This window comes from Puma concolor, chromosome C1 (genome assembly GCF_028749965.1).
Source record: "Puma concolor isolate L17-30 chromosome C1, mPumCon1.1.hap2, whole genome shotgun sequence".
In the NCBI taxonomy this organism is placed as follows: Eukaryota; Metazoa; Chordata; class Mammalia; order Carnivora; family Felidae; genus Puma; species Puma concolor.
This window is the reverse complement of record NC_141674.1, coordinates 23,752,163-23,774,284: the sequence shown is the minus strand read 5'-3', so window position 1 is coordinate 23,774,284 and position 22,122 is coordinate 23,752,163. Positions and strand designations below refer to the sequence as shown.

General features: G+C 53.1%; 2 protein-coding genes and 1 long non-coding RNA gene across 8 annotated transcripts in view; 1 reads left to right on the top strand and 2 right to left on the bottom strand.

The window, feature by feature from the left end:
• Positions 1 to 835: 835 nt before the first annotated feature.
• On the bottom strand, positions 836 to 4,997 carry LOC147577891 (uncharacterized). Of its 2 annotated transcripts, XR_015254584.1 has the most exons (3): positions 4,534 to 4,997; positions 3,880 to 4,010; positions 836 to 2,167 (listed from the first exon to the last, which is right to left on the bottom strand). It is a non-coding gene; the product is annotated as an uncharacterized LOC147577891 (long non-coding RNA). The 2 variants fall into 2 exon arrangements; XR_015254583.1 differs by having other exon boundaries at positions 3,880 to 4,997.
• Positions 4,982 to 12,376, top strand: FABP3 (fatty acid binding protein 3). The gene is made up of 4 exons (XM_086716288.1): positions 4,982 to 5,137; positions 8,544 to 8,716; positions 10,669 to 10,770; positions 12,086 to 12,376. Exons 1-4 carry the CDS (start codon positions 5,065 to 5,067, stop codon positions 12,137 to 12,139), a joined length of 402 nt encoding a protein of 133 aa, XP_086572414.1. The 5' UTR covers positions 4,982 to 5,064; the 3' UTR covers positions 12,140 to 12,376.
• A 735-nt stretch (positions 12,377 to 13,111) lies between these two features.
• The window catches only part of ZCCHC17 (zinc finger CCHC-type containing 17), a 63,557-nt gene continuing 54,546 nt past the window's right edge, over positions 13,112 to 22,122 (bottom strand). For 3 of the 5 annotated variants that reach the window (XM_086716287.1, XM_086716283.1, XM_086716285.1), the window contains 3 exons: positions 13,858 to 14,015; positions 13,456 to 13,571; positions 13,112 to 13,306 (listed from right to left, as the gene is read on the bottom strand). In XM_086716287.1, the coding sequence (XP_086572413.1) occupies positions 13,239 to 13,306; positions 13,456 to 13,571; positions 13,858 to 14,015 (342 nt within the window). In that variant the 3' untranslated portion in view covers positions 13,112 to 13,238. Of the gene's footprint in view, positions 13,307 to 13,414; positions 13,572 to 13,661; positions 14,016 to 22,122 lie in introns of those variants that run through there. The other 2 variants (XM_086716284.1, XM_086716286.1) reach the window with 2 other exon arrangements.

Genomic DNA, 22,122 nt, shown 5'->3' with positions numbered 1-22,122 from the left:
AGAAAAGTTGAAAGTAACGGGAAAGTGGCGGGGACAAGTGAGGGCAGAATTTGCAAACCGAGAACTCTGAAGAAGACAAGCGATTTCCGTTGCTCTCAGGGAGACTGTCTACTTCGCAGACCCGTGCCAGGCCCTGTGAGAGGCTCCGTGGACATGGCAGGGTCGGTGTAATAGGAAAAGTCAGACTCTGAGTCGAGTGGACCACATGGAAAGCGGGGTGAGTGCTTTGCTGGGGAAGACGGGGCTTCCCGGAGGAGGGACAGTCAAGCTGAAAAGTGAGGAATAACTAAGAGAGTAGCAGCTAGGGAGGAAGAGTCCTCTTAGGCAAACACAAAAGAGATACATGGCACCCCTTTGAGATACGAGAACAGAGTGGCTGCAGCGTGGAGGGTGTGGAGAGGCAGGTGGAGGCCAGAGCCTGGGGGCCTCCCTGGAAGGAGGCTGAGAAGAGAAACAATTACTCTTTGTACTGCGTTCCCAAGCTTATCTCCCCAGAGTCCCTGGGAGGCTGGCTTGGTGGGAACTGTGATGTGCTTTTCTCAGATAAAGAAATACAGACCCAGAGAGGTGGTGACTTTGCCCAAGGCCACACAGCTGGTCTGTAAGCAACAGGGGCAGGAATGGAAGCCAAGCGAGTCTCACTCCAGAGCCCCCAAAGCTAGAGACGTAGACAGATTCACTCACGCACCCACTCGTTCATTCATTCGTTCAATCAATATTCCATACACTCCTTCATTCATTCGTTCAATATTCATTCATTTATGCCAACCATCTGCCAGGCACTATTCTCGGAATAGGATTTCAGTAATAAACTTAACTAATGAAACAGACGGAGCAAGGCGGAAGAGTTTGGGCTTTATTCTGCCAACAGGGAGGACAGCTGGCTTCTGGGAAAGCCGAGGTGACCGCCCCACCACCCTCTCCTCCCTGGGCAGAGAGAACCATTGTTCTCCTTCCAGGGAGCATGTGCCACAGGCAGCAGTTTCTCAGAAGCAACTGGTGTTGAGTAAATCCCGACCTCTTGCCACCATTTGTTCTCTCAGACCCACGGTATCTAGAACTCTTGGGGAGCGAGGAAGCGATTTCCTTGTGGCAGAAAGAACACGGCATTCCAGCCACCGCGCTGCAATCCCCCTACCTAGTGAGCTCAGGGAGGATGGGGGCTGTGGCTCTTCTGTTTCCCCTGGAACCTGCTGAGCCCAGCACAGTGTCTGGGCGCAGGAGGTACTCACGGAGACTGGGAGAGATGTGGAAAACTTGTCTGCAGTATCTGAAGGCACTTAATGGCCCCAGTGAGGAGACAGACACACCTGGTCCTTTGCTATTGGTTCAATGGCTCATTCACGTGCGTCTCTGGGAAAACTGCCCCGGGGAGACCCAGAAGGGAGAACGTAATCACCACTCATTGAGTATTCTGTGTGTTAGGCTTCCATATGTTATCTCTTTTAATCCTCCTGTCAACCCAGGGAGTAGATGGCCCTTCGTCCATTTGGGAGGAAAGGAGACTCAGAAGGGGAAGGGACTGGCTCCTAGTCTCTTGACTAGTAAGTTGCAGGCTTGGGATTTAGAACCAGGCTTCTTTCCAAAGATGCCGCTTCTGAATACATCATGCACCAGGGGAAGCTATGGAGGGTGTGGAGAGAAGGGTTAAGGACTTGATTCCGTGGCAGAGGGCTGCACCACCATTACCATAAAAAAAAAAAAAAAAAAATTCCAGCAGCAGGTCCTGGGGGTGGAGTGGGGCAGTCAACATGCACAGATTAGGCCCCGAAGAGGTTATGGGGGGGTCTCTATGTCCCTGGGTCAGTGGAGGCTCCAGCTCAGCTTCTTTGGCCTCTACCTCCGGCATTTCTCCCCGTGCCAGTGGCACATCCCCTATCGGAGGCGTCCAGATGGCGGGGAGGGTCCAGGAAGCAGCCCAAGATGCTGAGTAGGCCCCCTGCTCTCCCCCCAGCCCCGCCCCATGGCCCCACGGATCATCCGGTGCAGCTGGCCCATCTCATTGGCTCTCTCTTGGTTACTCGGCTCTCCTCTTCTCCATCTTCCCAGCCTGTGGTTGCCGTGGAGACACAGAACAGTGACATCACCATAGGGCGAGGGCTGCGGAGATGCGCTCTTGGCAGGGACTGGCCCTGCGGCCTGCCAGATGTTGTAGCCACAGCTGGATCTGCCAAGGGCAAGAAGGAGGGGCAGGAAAAGGGAAGGGCTCACATTCCCTCCCCTTACCCCTCGTTCCCCAGATGCAGGGAGTATCACGGGGCAGAGAGGATGCAGGTAATCGGAGGGATGAGAAGCTGTACATATTTGGAAGGGAGAAGACAGCCCAGTGGAAAGCAGATAGGGCGTGCCTGAGGAGTCAACTGACTCAGGTCTGGGTGTGCTGGGGAGATGGGGGTAGGGCAGCAAGGCTAATGGGTCTAGGCTTTGTCTCCAGGCTGCTCAGCTTAGGCAGGGGACAAAAGAACTTTGTGGCAGTGTCCTTCTCAACCCATCCCCCAAGTCTCTGCAGCTCCTTCCCCACGGCTGCAGCAGGTTCTAATCCTGCCCAGAAATGAGAAGATTGAGGATTGGAGAAGCCAAGCGATCTGCTGTGGGGGGCCCGGCAGGTGAGGGACAGGGCCTGAGAATCCCACCCTATCCAAGGATGACAGTAACGATAACAGCAGTGGAATCGAGCATGGAAGTCCCCCATGCTCAGCGTTTTAAATGCACGATCTCGTTTGCTCCCCAGACATCTCTAGGGGGGGTAAATACTGTCATCACGTCCATTTTCAAGATGAAACTGAGACCCACAGCCACACGCCCAGTACCCAAGGGAATCAGAACTGGCTCACAGATCTACCTGCCCGCAGCTGTTAGCCCCAGCCCTCCACGGCTGCATCGGAAGGACCATGTAGGGAGACCGCTCTGGCCTCTGGGGTCTCTAGCCACTTGGTCCTTCAGAGAGGAGGTCCAGTGTCTAAAGGTTGTGACCTTGACTTAGAAACCATCCCACTCTCCTCCCCACCCTCCGCTGCACCTGCTCCGGCAATGAGGTCAGCAGGGCTCCGTGCCCGGCCCTAAGGCCTTCTGGCAAGTGGACCTGTCCGAACAAACCAAGAGCTTGGGCAAGCGAGGGCTCTTCCTCCCTGGCTTCTTCCCAGAAAGTCAGGTAGGGGCAGATGCTGTCCACTTCCACATGGAGACACAGAGGCCCAGGGAGGAGGGTCTGCCACACTGCACATGTGCAGAGCTGCTGGGACCCCAGGGCTAGTGTGCCCTGTGCTCCTGCAAGCCCCCTGGGTGGACCTCTGCTGGCTTCAGTTCGGGCACCATTCACTTCTTTTTTTTTTTTTTAAATATTTATTCATTTTTGAAAGGCAGACAGAGAGAGAGAGAGAGAGAGAGCGATGTGGGGGAGAGGCAGAGAGAGAGGGAGACACAGAAACAGAAGCAGGCTCCAGGCTCTGGGCTACCAGCACAGAGCCCGACGCCGGGCTCGAACTCACGGACCCCGAGATCATGACCTGAGCCGAAGTCGGCCACTTAACAGACTGAGCCACCCAGGCACCCGGGGCACCATTTACTTCTGCAGGGCTTCCTATCTGTTCGGCACTCGCTTACCCCTCACTTCCTCTGGGGAGTCTCCCCCAAGCCCCTAGGTCAGGACAGGTCTCCCCTCAAAGCCACCAGGCTAGGTGAGGTCTGCCTGCCCAAAGGGGAGCTACACGAGTGCGTCTTATTCATGGTGGTCTCTCCAGAGCCTAGCCCAAGGCCTGGTGAAAAGTAGGCGCTTTAATAACGGGGGGGGGGGGGGGGGGGGGGGGGATTAAGAAATGAATGGACCCCTCCAAGCTTCAGTTTGCTCATCTGTAAAACAGTGGAAATGATAAAACCCACTTGGTGGACTTTGCTCCGGAAGTTCAAGGAGAAAATGCACTTAAAGCCCTCGGCGGCGTGCAAAAAACCACATCAATACAAGGTGGATCTTCCTATTAAAAGCGCTTTGTAAAGTGTCCACACCGCAGGCTCTGTAAAGGAGGTGAGGGACATTCTGTGAAAGAGGTCAGAGAAGGGCCGGCAGGCAGGTCGGGGCTGCAGCGGTCAGGAGGTGGGGAGCTGCCCTTGGGCCTGTCAGGTGGCTGGGGGACGGAACTTCGGAAGGAGGTGAGGGGGCAAGTGACCCGATCAAATGCTCTGAGCCCTGCGTACAGGTCAGAGAAGCCTGAAGCGTTGGCAAGGAGGATGGGGAGCAGCCCTGCAGGGCGGAAAGGCCCGCGCCGGTGACATTCCACGGGGAGGGGCGAGCACGTGCGGGTCGGGAAGGGCGCGGCGGCTTGGGTCGCTTTCGCCAGGGGCAGGTGGAGGGCACAGGGGCAGCTCAGCCTCCCACGGTGCCCCCCTGGTCTCTTCCCGCCACCGGCCAGTGCGGAGTGGCGGGAAAGCGCGGCTTCCGGGACCAGCTAAGACCAGGCTTGCAATCTGGGCTCCAATTAACCCTCGCCTTATTTCCTGCGACCTTGTCACTTCCCCTCTGAGCCTTGGGCTCCTCACCTGCAAAATGAGGACCGAGATGCCTGCGCCGCTTAGGGTCAGCGAGAGCTTTCCCGGCGTGGGCATCAGCCCTGTCTCCTCTAGTCTCTCACCTCTGCTCTAACCCCAAGCTCGGGGAGTCACTGGGGGACGAAGATGTCCGGAGCGCGCGCCCCACCTCGCGGGCACCGTGCCCTCAATTGCTTCCTCCTCAGATTGCGACGAGCGCCTGGAGGCCTGGGAAGAGAGCAGGTCCCGCCAGCGCGGGGCAGGGACTCGGAGGCCGGGCCCCCGCGCTGACACAGGAGAGCCGGGAGCCACTAGCTGTCCCCCTCCCCCGGCCGGGCGGGTCGTGGGGGATGGGCAGCCAGCTCCGGGCGGTGGAGCGCCAGCCTGAGGCTTCCTATTTCGGGAGCTGGGGGTGTGGGCCACGCCTCACCACGTGATGCAAGGGCTATTTAAAGCGGCAGCGCGGGCAGGGAACCGCGGGTCCCGGAGTCCTTGCACGCGTGTTCTGTCTCCTCAGCTTTTTCGGCCTAGCCCAGCCTCACCATGGTGGACGCCTTCGTGGGCACCTGGAAGCTAGTGGACAGCAAGAATTTCGATGACTACATGAAGTCGATTGGTGAGTGCGACTCGGGATGCTGGGCGGGAGAGGGCCTGGCCGCGTGCGCAGCCCCGCGCAGCGTTCTGGCTCTGGCTGCTACTACGCGAGCCTGCTGCGTCCCTCCTGCTCAAGGTTGGGGAGTAAGGGAACGCGGAGGGGGTGGCAGCATGGGCTAGGGCACGCGAGGCCTGCCGGAAGGGGGTTTTCATGGTCTGAACCCGGCTAGAGGGATTCCCAGGTAGGGAGGAGCAAGGAGGTAGGTGTGCAGGTCGATGTTGGGGCAGGGAGGGCTTTCGAGGAAGAGGTATATATATATATATATATATATATATATATATATATATATATATATATATATATATATATATATATATATATATAGGATCTGGAGCTAGGAGGTGGGTTTGTATGAAAGGAGAGCATTGACCTAGAAGGTGGGAGGCTAGCCAGAGGAGCAAAAAACCAGGAGCATGGGTGGTTTAGGGATTGGAAAGTGTAAATTCGCAAAGGGAATGGGGCGGATGGGGAGTGTACTATGGCGTAAAGAAGCGGGAACCCCGAGGAGGAAGGAGATAGAAGAGGGAACTACAGGAGAATGGGATATGAGGAGGCGCCGCACAGTTAGCAACAACCCCTGCCCCTCCACGTTGAACTAGGGAGAGGATGGCTGCTGGAGGATGCCCTCCTTCTCACCATCCAGTCTCTGACCTTGTCCCGCAGTGGTGTGTAACCAGGCTCTAATCGCGGTCCGAGAGCCTAGTGGTAGGGTGGGGCAAGAGGACCCATTATAAGCCGGCTCAGCCACTTGTTGGGGAGGGGTCTGGTAGAGAAAACCAGTGGACTTCTGGAGTGCAGCAAGGGTCCTGGAAGAAGGCCAAGATCTGTTAAAGGCAGGGAGGGTCTTTGGTCTCCGAGGGCGTGGTGTTGGCTGGGGAAGAATAAAGATTCCGACAGGTGAGGTGCTTGGAGATCCCCATGCCTTGCCTAGTTTGACAGATGGGGAGACTGAGACCCAGAGAGACTGGAAACTGGTCAGATCAGCCCCACAGCAGAGCTGATAAGAAAACCTAGATTTCTAGACGTGCAACCCAGAACTATTTTCCCCTATGGACCCTGGGGGTGGGAGTGGTAGGAACTGCTTAGCTAAGAACTGGCCTCCGCGTTTCCCCTCCTTGTATGGGCTTCGATGGAGGTGATGATGCCCTTTCACCCAAATCCTCAGGTGTGAGATTATCTTAGTCCCCCAGGCTGGGACAGGGAAACCAGCATATCGTTCATAGTCGAGCTCCATTCCATGCCTTCCTACTAGGGAAAGGGGGCTGGATTCTGGCAGATATCCAAATAAGGTGTGGGGGACCCACCTCTTAGCTCTGTTCCTAACCGTTTCCTGAACTAGGGACCACAGGTGTTGGCTCTTGAAACCAAAGCTCTCAACTGCCCCAGCACAGTATGCTGGGTACTATGCCCACAGACCCCAGGAAAGCAGCCACACTTGGAGCAAGCGAGCCCCGGGACAGCTGCTGGGAAGTCGGGATGCCCAGAGCCAGCCCCTCCTCCCTTAGTAGACATTCCAGCCAAAACCTGTGTCCCTGAAGTGAGCTGCAACATCCTTACCACCCTTGTCCCCTTATTTTGCCCCAAATAAGGGGGCGAATTTGGGCTGCAGGGCTGAGAATCCATCCGGCCTGCTCTTCTCCATATACAGATGTAAAGAATGAGAGGCCCATGGGGGAGAAAAGACCGTGTTCAGCTCTGACAGTAAATAGCTTCAGCTTCATCTCTAAGTAGAACCCAGCTCTTTCTGAGCCTCCAAAATTGTCAGCCCCATTTTTGGTCTCAGTTTCTCTTGGCTCAGTCCCTCACTCACCTCTCAGTGGTTTCCTTCCTCAAACACACCACACCTCTGGGTGGGTCCTGTGCAAACAGAGCTCCTTCCATGGTGACAAGGCCCTGCTCTCTGCTGGGGAGTGGGATCGGCCTCACTCTGACAGCAGGGCTAAGGCCAGTGCCCTTACTGGCCAGGCAGGGCAGAATCCGCCCTCGCCCCTCTAGTGTTAGACCCAGGGTTCTCAGGACATCCAGGCAGACAGACCCAGCCCTGTTAGTACCAGTGATCACAGGCACACCTGGTGGCCGTGCTGGGAGAATGGCCCAGGGAGGAACAGCGAACAAGTTTTGGAGCCTAGATTCGTGTCTAGGTCAGTCACTCACTCTTTGACTTTGGCGCAAGTCACCTCTCTCCAAGCCTCATCTGTTAATTGGGGATATTAAAATCTGTCCGGGGCTGTTACGAGCATCAAGTGAAACAACCCGTGTAGGGTCTGGGTGAAGTCCCTCACTTCCAGCCAGGGCTGTGTAGCCCGGCACACCACCTCCCCACGCTGGGCTGCTTCTGGAGGGCTCACCACAGCTGCTGGGGGCAGAAGGGTGGGCAGGGTGTCGTGATGGGACGTTGGAGGCAAGAGGGCAGATCTCAGGGAAGCTATGACCCGAGGGGCTTAAAGCTCTGTCCAAGAGCTCTTTGGTGCACACTCTTGCGGGACACTCGGGCTTTGCCCAGCACCCAAGGAAGCGGGGCTTGGGTCAGCATGGAGTTCCCACAGGGCCTCAAGACTAGGAGCCAAGAGACCCGGACTTGCATCCTGACTGCACTAGCACCTGAGGCGTCTCGTAAATCTGTATACTGACACACACACTCCCTTCTGGGTTATGGATGAGAGGCTTTGAAAATACCTTGCCGATAAACAAATAAACAAATAAATAAATAAATAAAAATATGTTTTTAAAAGGTTAAAAAGAAAAATAGAAATATCTTACTGCTATACATAGGGGACAAGGGTACCAGTGCATTTCAGGGCAAACACTTCCAAGGTGGGAAATTCTTGTCCCTCAGGCTCTGGAAGGCAAAGTCTACATTTCTCTTCTTTCCTCAGCCTGTGGGCTGAAAGCTGCTCAGGTGCCCTGGAAGGCAGCCCTTGCTCCAGCCTAGGGAGGCCATATAAGCCCGCTCTTCAGTCTAACAGTTCTGGGTGTGAATTCCAGGTCCGTGACCTTTGGGCTTCAGCTCTGTTTTTTTTGCATCTGTAAAGCGGAGCTAATAGCATCAAGCCTTCAGGGAGAATGGGAGGGCCGAGGGCGATAACATGCACACGAGGACAGTCCTCACCACACAGAGGCCCCTGGGCCACCGACTTGCTGTGGCATGCCTGTCCCTTAAGGTTCTCTTCTGTCTATTGCAATCAAGTGTCTCCTCACTGCACAGAGCTAACAGGAAAACTGAATTTAAGAATGGCCAGGGTCTCTGAAAGCTCTCATACTCCTCTGCTCTCGGTCCCACGTCCAGGCCTGAGAGCTGTTCGCGGAGGTCCCTGTGCTCTGCCTTCCCGCTTCACTCATATGCTCATAACCTTCCCCCTGCTCTCAGGTGTGGGTTTTGCTACCAGGCAGGTGGCCAACATGACCAAGCCTACCACAATCATCGAAAGAAATGGGGACACTGTCACCATAAAAACACATAGCACCTTCAAGAACACGGAGATCAGCTTCCAGCTAGGGGTGGAGTTCGACGAGACAACAGCGGATGACAGGAAGGTCAAGGTGAGTCATGGAAGGGGGTCTGGGAGTTGGAGGGTGTGGAGACGTGGCACCTTACTGTTGCACCCCGAGGGGCAGGTGGTTATGGGGGACTGAAATGAACAAGGTACATAAAGCCTGTGCAGTGCTGGGATGCCCCAGGTGCTAGAAGCACACTAGTCCTGTCTTCCTCCCTCTCTTCTTGGGGAGCATCTATCGGGGAGTGGGCAGCACAGGGCCAGGATGTTCTTCTGACCTCAGCGTTGACTCCAGCTCCAGCTCAGTGACCATGCATGGCACGCACTAGTTCTGGACTTCTTTCCAATCCATAGACGGGAGAGTTATGTGGCCATGGCTGTGACCTCCAAGTGCTTTAGGAAGAATGCCCAGAATTCAGAGCTCTTCCCTGATTGAGCAGATCATCCTGGCCTCCAGCAGCACAGGGGGCAGCTGGGAACAAGAGGTGGGAACCTACTCAGAGGCTTCCTTTTCTCCAACCTCCACCTCCCAGCCTTGGCCAGTGACCCTGAGGAACTATTTCCAATGTTGCCAGCCCACAGGCAGGAAAAGCTGTGTTCTGGATGGGGCATGGTCTATGGTGTGTTTGTATGTCTTCTCACCAGGCCTTAGCCCCTCTCCTCCCAGGGAGGGAGGGGACATCTACCTCTAGTCTCAGGGCTTCTCACCTGTGGTGGCTCTTGTCTTTGCTGCTTGCCTCAGGCCTCCCAGCCCTCTCGGCCACACATGGCAGAGAGAGAACTAAGGGGCTTTGATCTCTAAAGGGAGTTCCTATAGCAGTATCTCCACCAGACCCTATCAGTCAGCCCCTCAGCTGTTTCCCGGCTTCCTCACAACTGCCCCAGAAAAGACAGGACAGGGTCTGGTCTTCTCCTTGTGAAGGAAGCTGGAGCCCAGGCCAGAATCAACAGGAAGCTGGCGGCAGAGCCGGGATGGTGCCCAAAGATGTCATCCTACCTTGGAGAGAGGTAGCTGCCCTATCACATGCATCTGCCTCCTTGACTAGCCCACTTTTTGAGGAATAAGAATCCCAATGAAACAGTAGTGCTCTGGGATGCCTAGGCTAAAAATAATCTGGAGTGGGCCAAAAAAAAAAAAAAAAAAAAAAAAAAGAAAAGAAAAAAACCACCACCTTGGGGGATGGGAATGAGGAGTAAGGTGGTGGGAGCAAGGATGCACAACTATTCCCCATGTGGCCCCGAACACACACAGAGCCTCCTCAGATTCTCCTACTGAAGCCTGCTCAGCCAGAGTCCCCTAGCCTGACCTAGAGCCCCCAAATTCCTAAACAAGAGAAACATGGGAGAGCTGCCAAATGAGAACCAGCTGATGCAGGCTGGCAGAGCCCAGAAGACTAAGTGGGCATTTGACCAGGGTCTGGAACACTCCAAGGGCACCCAGACCCAGGACCTGGCAGTTGCTGTCCACTTGTCAGCTGAAGGGGTCACATGATGTGGATCGGGAAGAGAGAGGAATACAAAGCAGGAAGTCTGATTTCCCAGCACCTCCCATCTCCAAGGTCTGTTAGACGTTATGTGTGATCAGCACTCGGGCGGAAGGTCTCAAGACCCCTCCTCACCGGTCTTTCCTGGGGATATAGGATGATTCATGTCCCCTGTATCTAAGGGGCTCTAGGGCTGTGGACATCACCCAGAGGAGGGGATGAGTGCCCATTCCGAAGGCCGGTGGCACTTCTCAGAACCGGGCTGTCTGGCTCCACCATGCTGCCGGCGTCTCCCTACCCGCGCAACACCTGAAGGCCCCCGCCCCAGCCAGGCAGTCGTGGAGCAGAGGCTGGAGGAGGACCAGACCGCCTGCGGGGCTAGGTCGGAGGCGGCCGCCTGAACTCCGTTAGTTTGGGACACAGACAGGGTCCTCTGTGACCCCAATGACCGGACACCATCCTGTCACTCGGTCCTGGCTCAGATCGCAGCTCAGACCTCTACCCTCTTTCACAGTCCATCGTGACGCTGGACGGAGGCAAACTTGTCCACCTGCAGAAGTGGAACGGGCAAGAGACAACACTGGTGCGGGAGCTAGTTGATGGGAAGCTCATCCTGGTAAGATGGACAACTTTGGAGCCTCACCCAACCGGTTACCACTCCTTCCCCTTCAGTCAAGCCTGTGGGAAAGCCAGCGGCTTCCCCTGGGAGCAGTGGAGGGCGGAGGCGGGGTTGGGATGGCTTTAGGTGGGAGTTTTCTGTGTGGTGGCTTTGGACTCATACAGGCCTGGATTCACATCTCAGTTATACGAAACAGGGCTTCACACACGTCACCTTCTCCGTGTCCCACTGTAAAAGGGGCGGGAGCAATACCAAACTTGTGGGCCGCTGGGGCATCAGGAGACCGTGACGTAGAGCACACAGCATCACACGGGCGAGGCAGAGGGCCACCATACGTGCTCCACGGCCTTAGTGTCCTCCTCTGTTGCCACCTTGCCTCACCCGGGAGTAGAAAGCAGGGCCAAGCTGGATCCCAGGCCCCTAGGAGAGGCTTCCCTCTCCTCCCTGGGACGGCGCTGCCACACAGAAAGCCTCTGGGCAGGGACAGTGGGGCAGTGACAGACCAGCCCTTTCCACCTCATTCCAGCCCCACCGCCGGTCAGTGCTTTGTATGCCTGGCCCTCTGCGAGTACCTGATAACAGCCTGGGGAGGAAGGGACAGCCAGGCTGGCACGTGGGTCTGTTTGGGGACAAACTTGGGGCCTTCACTGGAAGAATGTAGCCGTGACTGAACACCCCCAGGCCTGGGGCAGAGACAGCAGCCCCTGTGGTCTCTGTAACGCTCTCCCTGCATTGTTGCATCCAGGAGGCCCTGCAGAGTGAAGAATGAGGTGTCTAGGTCTGGTGGGAATGTGATACGCAGGACCAAACACTCACTGGGCAGTTCGGCCTGTGGTGAGGCCACGGGCCTGGCTCTACGATGCCAGGCTGGATGATGGTGGCTCAAGCCTCTGGTCCCTGCACTACTCTAAGTCGGGGAAGGAACGGAGAGTTGGTGGCCTAGCACAGTTCTTGCCCAAGAGTCTCTGGACATTTGTACTCACTATTTGTGTACTACGCGCCAGGCACCATCTTAGGCACTACGGGAATGGTGCAAGGGAGAGAGAACGCCCTGAGATCTTGACCAGTCACTTCCTCTCTCATAGCTCATTTCCCCAACTTTCTAACAGAGGAAGTAAGTGCCTAACGAAACTAAAAGCTTGGTGCTAAGTATTAGAAAAAAAGACACGTAAAGTACCTGGCACACAGCAGGCAGTCAATAAATGAAGATTATTGGGATGAAGGTAGAGGCCCCTCCCATCAGGATGCGGAGTGCCCCGATACCTTCGGTGCCCTCACCCCTGCCCTAATCTGACTCTGTCTCTCCTTCCAGACACTCACCCATGGCAGTGTAGTTTGCACTCGTACTTACGAGAAGGAGGCATGACCTGTCCACTCCTTCACCGACTGCTCCTCTGCCAATCGACTAGCCCTGGACTCAGCACCGAATTGCCTCATTTTTCCCTTTGGCGTTTTGTATAAATCCACCTGGGTTGGGGAAATTCTTCTGGGGTCAGGCGACACCAGCCTAGATCCGTTTCTGGCTCCCAGTGTGTATGTTTGTTTTTTCAACTGCATCCAAAGGGTGCTCTAAGGTCAATAAAGCAGAGCCAAGGTCACCAAATTGCCTTTTTGCCTTTGGTGACACGACTCTGGGAGTCTTGGTTTCCTGTGTGTCGGAGAGTGGGCAGAAATACTGCCTGAAGGTCACTCAGAAGCGGCACAGATGAGAGACTGAACTGGACAGTCTCAGGGACCGCGGTAGCTGATCACGTAACGCGTATAAGAGCAGAAGAGCTGCACCTACACCTTGCCTTTACACTGTCCCCCCACCCCATGGCCAAATGAGCTAGTCCAACCTGGAATAATCCATCAGTGGCCCGGCTTCCCCAGGCTTGGCTACTAAACTGTCCCCTCAGGCCCATCCTGCACTGAATGCCCTTGGGTTTGGGAAGCCGCTCTTGTCTGTGAAATGCTGTGGTCTCTCTCTTTGCAGAACGTAGGCTCGGGACACAGGATGCAGGCTTGTGCCTTCGTAGTAGGAGCAAATGCTCGCTGGCCAAGATGACTGCTAAGCTCCCTTCTATGCCCTCGGCCATTCAGGGTTATGAATTCTTACCGGTTCTCTAATCAGCTCTGGGGGGAGAGGTCATCTAATCATTACAGAAGGGAGGGCTTGTAAGTGATCTCCTAAGAAGGCTGTGACCTGCTGGTGCCTCTGGCTCTGTACCTCAGCTGGGCCTCTCTCCAAGGTCTGAAGTAACATATTAAATGGTTTTCTGTCAACTAATACAGACTCAGTGACTTTTAAGGCTGTAAATTACCCAGGAAGAGGGATTATGGCAATAAGAACCTTCAGTAAGTTTAAAACCAAACACACTTCCGTTTAGTGCCAGGAATTGAAGCAGAGACCTGAAGTGGGACCAAGGGACTCACACGGTAGTGAATACAAAGTAAAGCAATGATCTTGGCTTGAGCTGTCTGGTTCAGTGGTCTGGCAGAATGTCACACACAAGCTCAGTCACTGCAGACGATGGTTTTCTGGCTGTCACTTCTAGCATGATTGAATCATGTCAGGGGGAATGGAAAAAGTGAGCACCACTTCTTACCATGTTCTCCCTCATCCCGCCGATCTCCCTCAGCCCCCGTGTTGGATGCTCACCAAGCAGCCCAGGGCAGACCCGACGGGGAGGGGCCACTCACTCTGTTCTCCAACTACAGCCAGACTCGCCTCCACAGCGGTACCTGTGGCTGGAGCCTGGACCCCTGTGCAGGAATCTGGCTCTGGCAGTGGCAGCTGGAGAGGGTAATAGGACCTCCTGCTGGATGAAGGAAGTTGAGTGAACGAACGGGCGAGCTGCAGGGGTCACTTGCAAAGGGACCAGGAATGATAAGTGGACGACAACTCATTCGGGCAGATGCTTCTGACTTCTAACTCCCAAACCTGCCTGCTGCATGAGGGGAAGTCATCTCCCATGGGCGAGAAGCCAGCGGGGTGGGAGGCCATTTTCTCACTACTGAGTCTTTCCGGGAGCCAGGGCTTCAAGGCACCGGGCTCCTGGTTCCTCCTCCTCTCAGCCACCCCCCTACTCTCTCCGCTCTCACTCCTTGTGCTTCTTCTTGTGCTTCTTCTTCTTCTTCTTCTTCTTCGCTGCCTTGCTGTCCTTGGAGGTGTGCCTTGCCCTCTTGCCTGTGTCACTCTCAGAGTCTGAGCTGTCCGAGTCAGATGACTTCCTGTCTCTGTGTTTCTTTTTCTTCTTCTCCTGAAAAGAAAATTTAAAAAGCGGCGTTGCATGTGTGCGTTTGCTTGAAAGTCTTGCGGCATATAATCGATAGGGGACCATTTAACATATTATAAAGCATTAAGAAGAGTACGTTAAACCTTCAAGTATCAACGAGAAAAGATACCCCAAACGAGTGACAGGGCCGAGTCATGCTACAGCATGTGTCCTAGAGTCCAGTGTGTTTACCATACCATACAATGTGTGTATTTACACATACCTGTAGGCGTGTAAAATACACAGGTGTGTGAAATACACAGAACAACAGGAAGGACACAAACTGGCGACAAGTGACCTCAGGAATGAATGAATGGAGGAAAAGATGGAGTCTTTTACTTTTTACTTCATAGAACTCTGTCCAGTTAGATTCAAAAAACCAAAACACGAGCGTCCTTACTTTTATTTTTAAAAAGCACAGGTGAAGGGAGTCCTTAGAGGTCATCTAGCGTAGCTGGAGGCAGCGCCCCCAGGGGCCCGAGGCCCGCGGAATCAGAGTGAGAGCTCCAGGACCTGGGGGTCCCGCGCTGGTTTCCAACAGACCCTGATGCAGGGAGCAGAGCTGCCATCAGTTAGAAAGGCTCCCGCTGCTGCCCTTGATGTGTGTCCTCTCTAACCTGCGCAACGGCCCTGTGAGATTTTACTGCGAGGGGGAAGAGCCCAGAAAGAACTTTCTCCAAACTACAACCACCACACCATGCCGCCAAAGGAACAGCACAGACTCAAAGGATGGGAGGCAGATTTCTAGACTTCCGTGCGGGGCTTCAAGCGGTTTTTAAGCAGTGCGTAGCTTTTTCCTTGAATTTCCAACGTCTGTATTGCCTCAGGGAGGTTTCTAAGAAGGGGATATTAGGGGTAAGAAAGAGACGGGGCTGAAGAGGCACGGCTCCTGCTCCCTCTACGGGTTCCCGGCCGGCATCCCGAGGGCTGTCGAGTGCGTGAGTGATACGCCAGGTCTTAGGAGCCGCTGTGAGAAATGATGGGCGGAACACCGGACCAGGTGTCAGACCCAGATTCGAGTTCTGGCTTTGCCACTTACGATCACTGCTCTGCAACTCAGCGCGAGCCATTTTATCTCACGAGACCTACTCTCCTCAAATGTGACGTGGAGCTGGGAACAACACCTGTGTCACATGACTGTGGTGAAGATGTGATGAGACAGTATCCGCGGCTCAAGAGGTTGAGAGCCACTTGCCCCAGACCACATGGGCAGGGCTGGAACCCGCACGCGCATGAGACAACTGGCAAGTTTTCCTGTGTGGAAAGTTTTCCTGTGTGGCGCACGGCCTCTCCTCCCATACAGCAATGGCAGGCCTCGTGGTATGGTGGCCAGTGCAACGATTTCGGAATCAGACAGAGTGAAGTTCAAATTCCAGCTGCCGCTTACTAGCTATGTCACTTGGGACGAGAGACTTAACTTTTTGGAACCTCGGTTTTTTCTTTTGTTAAAGAAGCTATGCGGATTAAACAAGACAAGCACTAGTTACCAGGCACAAAACGCCTGATACGTGGTAGGCGCTCAGCGGTAGCTACAAGTACTGTTCTCTCATTTCCGAGAACTCCCGGAATGTTCTGACAGTCTAGTCAGGCATCTCTGGCAGGTGCGCCAAAGTTTTGAGAGAAGAGTAGACCAAAACTGTTTCTTGAAGTCTCCAGTGGAGTAGGGACACGGGAACAAAGCCGCCCCGGCCACATCACCAAGCTGTAGGGACCGCGGCTGGGGGAGCGGAGAGCCAGCAGATGCACGGTGCTGCACCTTCCGCTGACAGGCTCATGGAGACCAGTCGCGGGGTACGGGGCCCGGGGAGCCTCACTGCGTTCTGCCCCTGAGGTAGGGCAGGGTCCTGGCGGAGCGAGTCTGGCACCTGTCCCTCCAAGCCTGGCACGGCGTGGATAAATATGTGAGGAAGGGGAGCAGTAGCGTTTTACATCCAAACAGTACTTTAGTTTATCGAGCTTTCTGCACCCGTCCCGCTACAACAGTAATCCGGTAAGGTCAGACTTCAGGAATCCCCACCCCCACCGTGCAGATGGGAAGGCTGCAAGTAAGAGCATCACCACAAGGTGACCGAGGCCCAAGCGACAAGAACAGTGTACTTTGTAACTCACAGTGGGCGTGATGTCCACTGTGCTTGCTCTCAAAAATGTAAGCTCAGGAGGAGGAAAGAGAAAAGTCACAGGCCGTGTGCGATGTGGACTCTACCTAGAAAGGAGGCGGGGTGGGGTGGGGTGGGCGGGGAGGGGAATGGCCTTCTAGACCTCACTCTTGGTGCGAAGGCTCTTTTGTAAGCTGACCAAAGAAAATCTAGTCCTCCAGCAGGTGGCGTCGGTCGCTTCAGCGGGGGTGGTGCAAGACGAAGGTCTGGAGTTGGGACTAGGGAGAAGATGCACAGCCAGAGCCTACACCAGCTTCTGGTGCCCTGACTGCATTCAAGGGGCAAGTGGAACGGAAAAGAAAGGGTAAAAAAAATGACCCTGGATGTGAGTCCCTGGCAGACAGGCCAGGAGGTGCATGGGAAAGAAGCCACTGCTCAGAACTGCTCTCCAGGAAAAGCCAGTATCCAGTGACAGCAGCGAGCCCACCCATTTTCTCGGTAGTTCTGCAACAGGTTAGCAGCAGCCCAGGAGGAGAAAAAAAACAAAAACAAAAACTGCGAAAGGGGAATAACAGCAGCTAACTTTTAATAAGCACTTCATTCTCTAGATGCTGAGCTGGGCACTTTGTACACATACCTCCCTCTGACCTTCACAACAAATCTGTTGTTTTTTTTTTTAATGTTTATTTTGGAGAGAGAGACAGAGAGACAGAGCACGAGCAGGGGCAGTGCAGACAGAGGGGCAGACAGAGAATCCAAAGCAGGCTCTAGGCTCTGAGCTGTCAGCACAGAGCCCAACGCGGGGCTCGAACTCATAAATCATGAGATCATGCCCTGAGCCAAAGTCAGACGCTTAACTGAGCTACCCAGGTGCCCCTCATAACAAATCTATTAAGTGGGCATAATTGCCCCTATATTTTCAGGAAAGAAAAAGGTAACTTCAGAGGGGATGACTGAGATGGACTTGCCCACATGGTAGGACATGGATTTGACTCAAGTTGGGTCCCAGAGGAGATGTTCTTTTTAGCCCTGTCTGCATTAAAGGCAGCACCTAACTTAGTACCTGCCAACCAAAGGCACTGATTTTTGGCCCAAAATCAATCAAGTGAGCATTTATTCTTATTTATTCTTAAGAATTATTCTTGAGAAATGATTAGTTCTCAAACTGAGAAGTTCACTGGGGTGAACTTTCGGGAACTAAGATAGAGTGTAATTCCTTGATAGAATTTACCTATAATGCACCAGTTTACCATAGCTTGGAAAGGGTAAGACCAGAAGAAAAAGGTTTATCAATCAACTCATAAATATTTATTTAACTTTACCTACAAAGCACTTTAGGGAGCCACAGGGGCATACAGTGTTGCTTAAGAGATAAGGAGAACACACCAATTTTTAATAGAATTCAGGCACAGTACCTACTATTTCACTGAGTAGTGGAACTTGGCACCATTCCTCCAAACCTGAGCCAACCTCGTCAAATCAGAATAACTCATCCGACATTTATTGAGTGCCTTCTGAGAGCCAGGAATATCCATTAATTAATTTGTCTCTTAAAATAGGATAGTCGAGTGAGGTCGGAAATCAGGGATCATGAGCCTTCAAGAAACAAATTATCAAAGATAAAAACTAATGGAGATACCAGGGAGTCCATGGTGGTAATGTTAAGCACAAAAAACATGCCATTAACACACAAGGGAAAAATCGATCGTGTCTGAGGAATCTGAGGCTGGCTTCATGAGAGATAATATGTAATGTGTTATGCTTCCGAAGCATGAATATGGTTTTGGCAGGTCGAATGGTGCTGGTGGTGGTGCTGATGGAAGAAGGAAAGTGGGGGGGGGAGACGGGATGAAGGCAAATGCTTGGAAGATCTTTCAGGGGGTGACAGATCACCTCCTGTGTAGCTATTTACTATGCACTGGATTCCATCCTTTCTCTTCTACTCAAAGTCATCGATCCAGGAATTGTCCTCTCTCCTGGATCAATTTCCCCCTCTTTACTGGCTCATTCCCACCAATAAACAAATATGCTATAATAGTCCCATGGAAAAAAAAAAAAAAACCACAAAACCTGGGGGGAGGGGTACTTGAGCAGCTGAGTGGGTTAAACATCCAACTCTTGATTTTGGCTCAGGTCTCACAATTTCTGGGATTGAGGTCCATATTGGGCGCTGCACTGCCACAGCAGGGGTTTTCTCTCTCTTTCTCTCTCTCTCTGCCCTTCCTCTGCTCACATGCTCTGTCTCTTTCAAAACAAATAAATAAAGTTAAAAAAAACAAAAAAAACAAAAGTCTCCTGGGGCACCTGGGTGGCTCAGTCAGATGGGCATCCGACTCTTGATTTCGGCTCAGGTTAATTATCTCACGGTCGTGAGATCCAGCCTCAAGTTGGGGCTCAGCACGGAGCCTACTTGGGATTCTCTCTCCCCGCCTCTGCCCCTCCCCCACTTGCTCATGCTCTCTCTAAAAAAAACAAAAACAAAACAAAAACCTCCTGAACAACTTTAACCACACTGTCATCCTGGCACTCCACTGAAACAGCTCTTGTCCGGGTTACCAACGACCTCCACGTGGCCAAATCCACGGTCCTCATTTACTTGACCTGCCAGATGCATCTGACACACTCCATCTTCCTTGGAACATACTCCTCACTAACTTCCACCGCATTCTCTTACTTGTCCGCTAACTTCGCTGGCTGTTCCTTTTCAGTCTCCTTTGCTAGTTCGTCCTCACCTCCATAACCCCTAAAAGTTGGGACACTCCAGTGTTCAAAGACCTGCCCCCTTCCTAGATTTATTCTCCAGGTGATCTCACACATGAACGTAAACACCGTCTGTATGCGCCGACTCCCACATTTATCTCTCTTACCTGGGCCTCTCCTCTGAACTCCAAACTACACATGCAACCGCCTACCGTGGGTGGGTCCGCGTGGGTACCTGGCCGGGGTCACTACCGCCGCACCCTGCCCTCACGCCACCCCCTCCAGCTTTCCTCCCCACCGTCGTATGTAGCAACTCAAACCAAACCCCGACTGCTCCCCACTCCCCTACTTACTTCTGCATTCCTTCTCCTCTCAACTCGAATCTTCCAGTTACTCAGTCCAAAACCTCTAGAGCGCTCTTCAACTGGTCTCTTCCCTACCTCACATCCAATCCGTCAACAAATTCTGTCAACTCTGCCTTCAAAATACATCCCCACCTCGACTCCCTGCTCACCACCCCCACCGCCTCTCACGGGGACTGTGAATACTGTCTGCTGACGAACGAGCTCGCTGCCCAGTCCCCACACAGCAGCCAGGATGACTCTCCTCAACGGCAAGCCAGATCACGTCGTGTCTCCAGGCAGAGCTCTGACGACACCCGCCTCCCTCTACTAGGACAGCTGCAGTCCTCACGCTCTCCTATGAGGCCCCCCATGACCCGGCTCCCCAAACTTCCTCTCTTCTCCCTCGCTTCACCCTGGCTACTCTGGCTTCCTTACTGTTCTTTAAACATGCCAGCTCATCCCCAGCATCCGGCTACTGTACTGGCTGAAATACTCTTTCCACTTATCGGAGGGGCCTGCCTCCCCTCTTCCTCCAAATACCCACTCTGATGAAGCTCTGAGAAAGGCCTGCCCTCACCACTCAGCCTGCGATGGTGAGCCACCTCTCCTCCATCCTCCCATTCCAGCACTCCCTCTCTCTCAGAATCAAATAGGCTTTTCACCACAGCACTTAGCACTACCTGGCATATTGGTATTACTCTGCGTTTGCTTACCAGTTCATTGGCGGTGACCCCCGTTGGAATGCAAGTGCCGTGAAGACAGGGACTTACGGTTTTGTTCACTACTGTCCCCGCAGTGACTAGAACAGAGCTTGGCACCCAGAAGCTCTTTTAATGAATGAGGTTAAAGAACAGTTGTGTGTGGGAAGGAACTGGTCAGAGAGGATGCTGGGAGGCTGGACAGATTGTGAAGAGTCTCAAACTCAGACTTCATTCCATAGAAGGGGAATGAATCACTCAAGGTTTTTGAGTAGACCACCCTAGACAGCTCTCTGTGCTCTATCTGAATGGGCCCAGGATTGGCAACCACCTCTCTCTCGCAGATGAGCACCAGAAGTTCTCTGGACAAGAGGACAAAGCCAGCACTGCAGCCAAGGAATGACATTGCTATTTCTGTTCTCCTGGATACAGTACAGCAGAGAGTAATTGCGGTAGCCACATCAAAAGAAAATTATATTCTGGGGATCAAATATAGTTAAATGTCACTATAATTAGTGGGCAGCCTTACCTCAAGGCACATGCTGTCTCATAATATCGTACTGATTCAGAAAGATCCACGGTGGCATACAGTTAAGTGAAAGAAGCCAGCAACATACAGACCACCGGTTCATGGAAACATTACCCAGGGTTTTGCAACAAAAACCGCTATTCCTATTTTACCAACCACTTCATATCCCATTTCCATTTTCAACACACAGTTTCCTCTTGTTCTAATTATGCCCAACAAAAATGACTTACAATTTTCAGACACTTGGACGAAAATTGTCATGGTACTGAATGGGTTTATAGGACTAAACCAGTGCATACGAGATGTTTGGACAATGCGTGCATTCAGTGTGTGTATGTGTGTATTTTAATGTTTTTATTATTTGAGAGAGAGACAGAGAACAAGCAGCGGAGGGAGACACAGAATCGGAAGCAGGCTCCAGGATCTGAGCTGCCAGCACAGAGCCCGACTCAAACCCACACACCGCGAGATCATGACCTGAGCTGAAGTCGGCCGCTTAACCGACTGAGACACCCAGGCGCCCCCCAGTGTGTGTATATTTGATAAAACGAGGTGGGGGCCTTCGGGCCGGGAAGCTCTCATACTCCTGTCCCTGTTCCCTTCATTATTACCTACTGACACAGCAACAGGAGTCAGTCTTTGCTCCAAACTAAGGGCAGGTCTCACTGAGTCAAGGGACCTACAGAGCTACTGAGAGCAGAGATTATGGATCTATCTATTCAAAGGTAGCTAGCGTATGCCTATTATATGCCAGGCATTATGTGGAACAGGTGACATCCTTCCTTTATCCTGGACCACTTTCTGGTTTCCCAACATGCCTAGCACCTTCTCCTGTCTGAGAAGCTTTGCGTTAGACATTCTCTTCACCAGATTGCAAAAAAGACGTGGGACAATGAAGTAGTCTAGTAAAGAAGCAGAGATGAGGGGTGCCTGGGTGGCTCTGTCAGTTAAGTGTCCAACCCTTGATTTCGGCTCAGGTCATGATCTCACAGTTGGTGAGTCAACCCCCCGCACCCCCGCTTAGGGCTCCATGCTGACAGCATGGAACCTGCTTGGGATTCTTCTCTTCCCTGTCTCTCTGCCTCTCCCCTGCTTATGCACTCTCTCTCTCACTCTCTCCTTCCCTCCCTCCCTCAAAATAAATAAATAAATAATTAAAAAAAAAAAGAAGAAGAAGAAGAAAGAAAAAAAGCAGAGATGAGAACCCAATAGCCTATTTCTGACTTTCTGGTTCCAGTTCTGAGTGGCCCAACCACACTTCATTTCCTGTTGCTGGATTTCTATGGGATCTGATAACCACCCCTCCTTGGAGTGGGTGCCTGTCCTTCGTCCCCAGAAATACCTTGAGTGCTTATCTTTCTCCTTCTGCTATTAGCCGTTGGGTGTAGCTGTCGTGTATAACCTTTATATCATGTGACTTGCCCGCTGCCTAGGCCTTCCACACACTAGGCACTCCCGCTACCCACTAATTTATTCAGCAGCATGGACTGCTAAAGGCATTTCCCTTCAGGTGACTCTACCTGGTCCCACATTTGGTTCCCAGAGCCAACTAGTCTGCGACAGGTATCTGAATCTGCCACTGTCACACCCCCAAAACTTGCATCACAAGTAGAAGTGTTTGCTGGTAAGGAAAGTCAATCTCCTGTTGGAATCAAAGGTTTGGAGGGTAGGGGAGCCTGGCTGGCGCTTGTGACGTCCAATCTTGGGGTTGTGAGTTGGAACCCC

Excerpts from the sequence above, each read along its gene's own strand:
- FABP3 (XM_086716288.1), top strand. The coding sequence starts at position 5,065 with ATGGTGGACGCCTTCGTGGGCACCTGGAAGCTAGTGGACAGCAAGAAT. Across the intron at positions 5,138-8,543 it reads TGACTACATGAAGTCGATTG|GTGTGGGTTTTGCTACCAGG; the intron begins GTGAGTGCGACT and ends CCCTGCTCTCAG. Across the intron at positions 10,771-12,085 it reads TTGATGGGAAGCTCATCCTG|ACACTCACCCATGGCAGTGT; the intron begins GTAAGATGGACA and ends CTCTCCTTCCAG.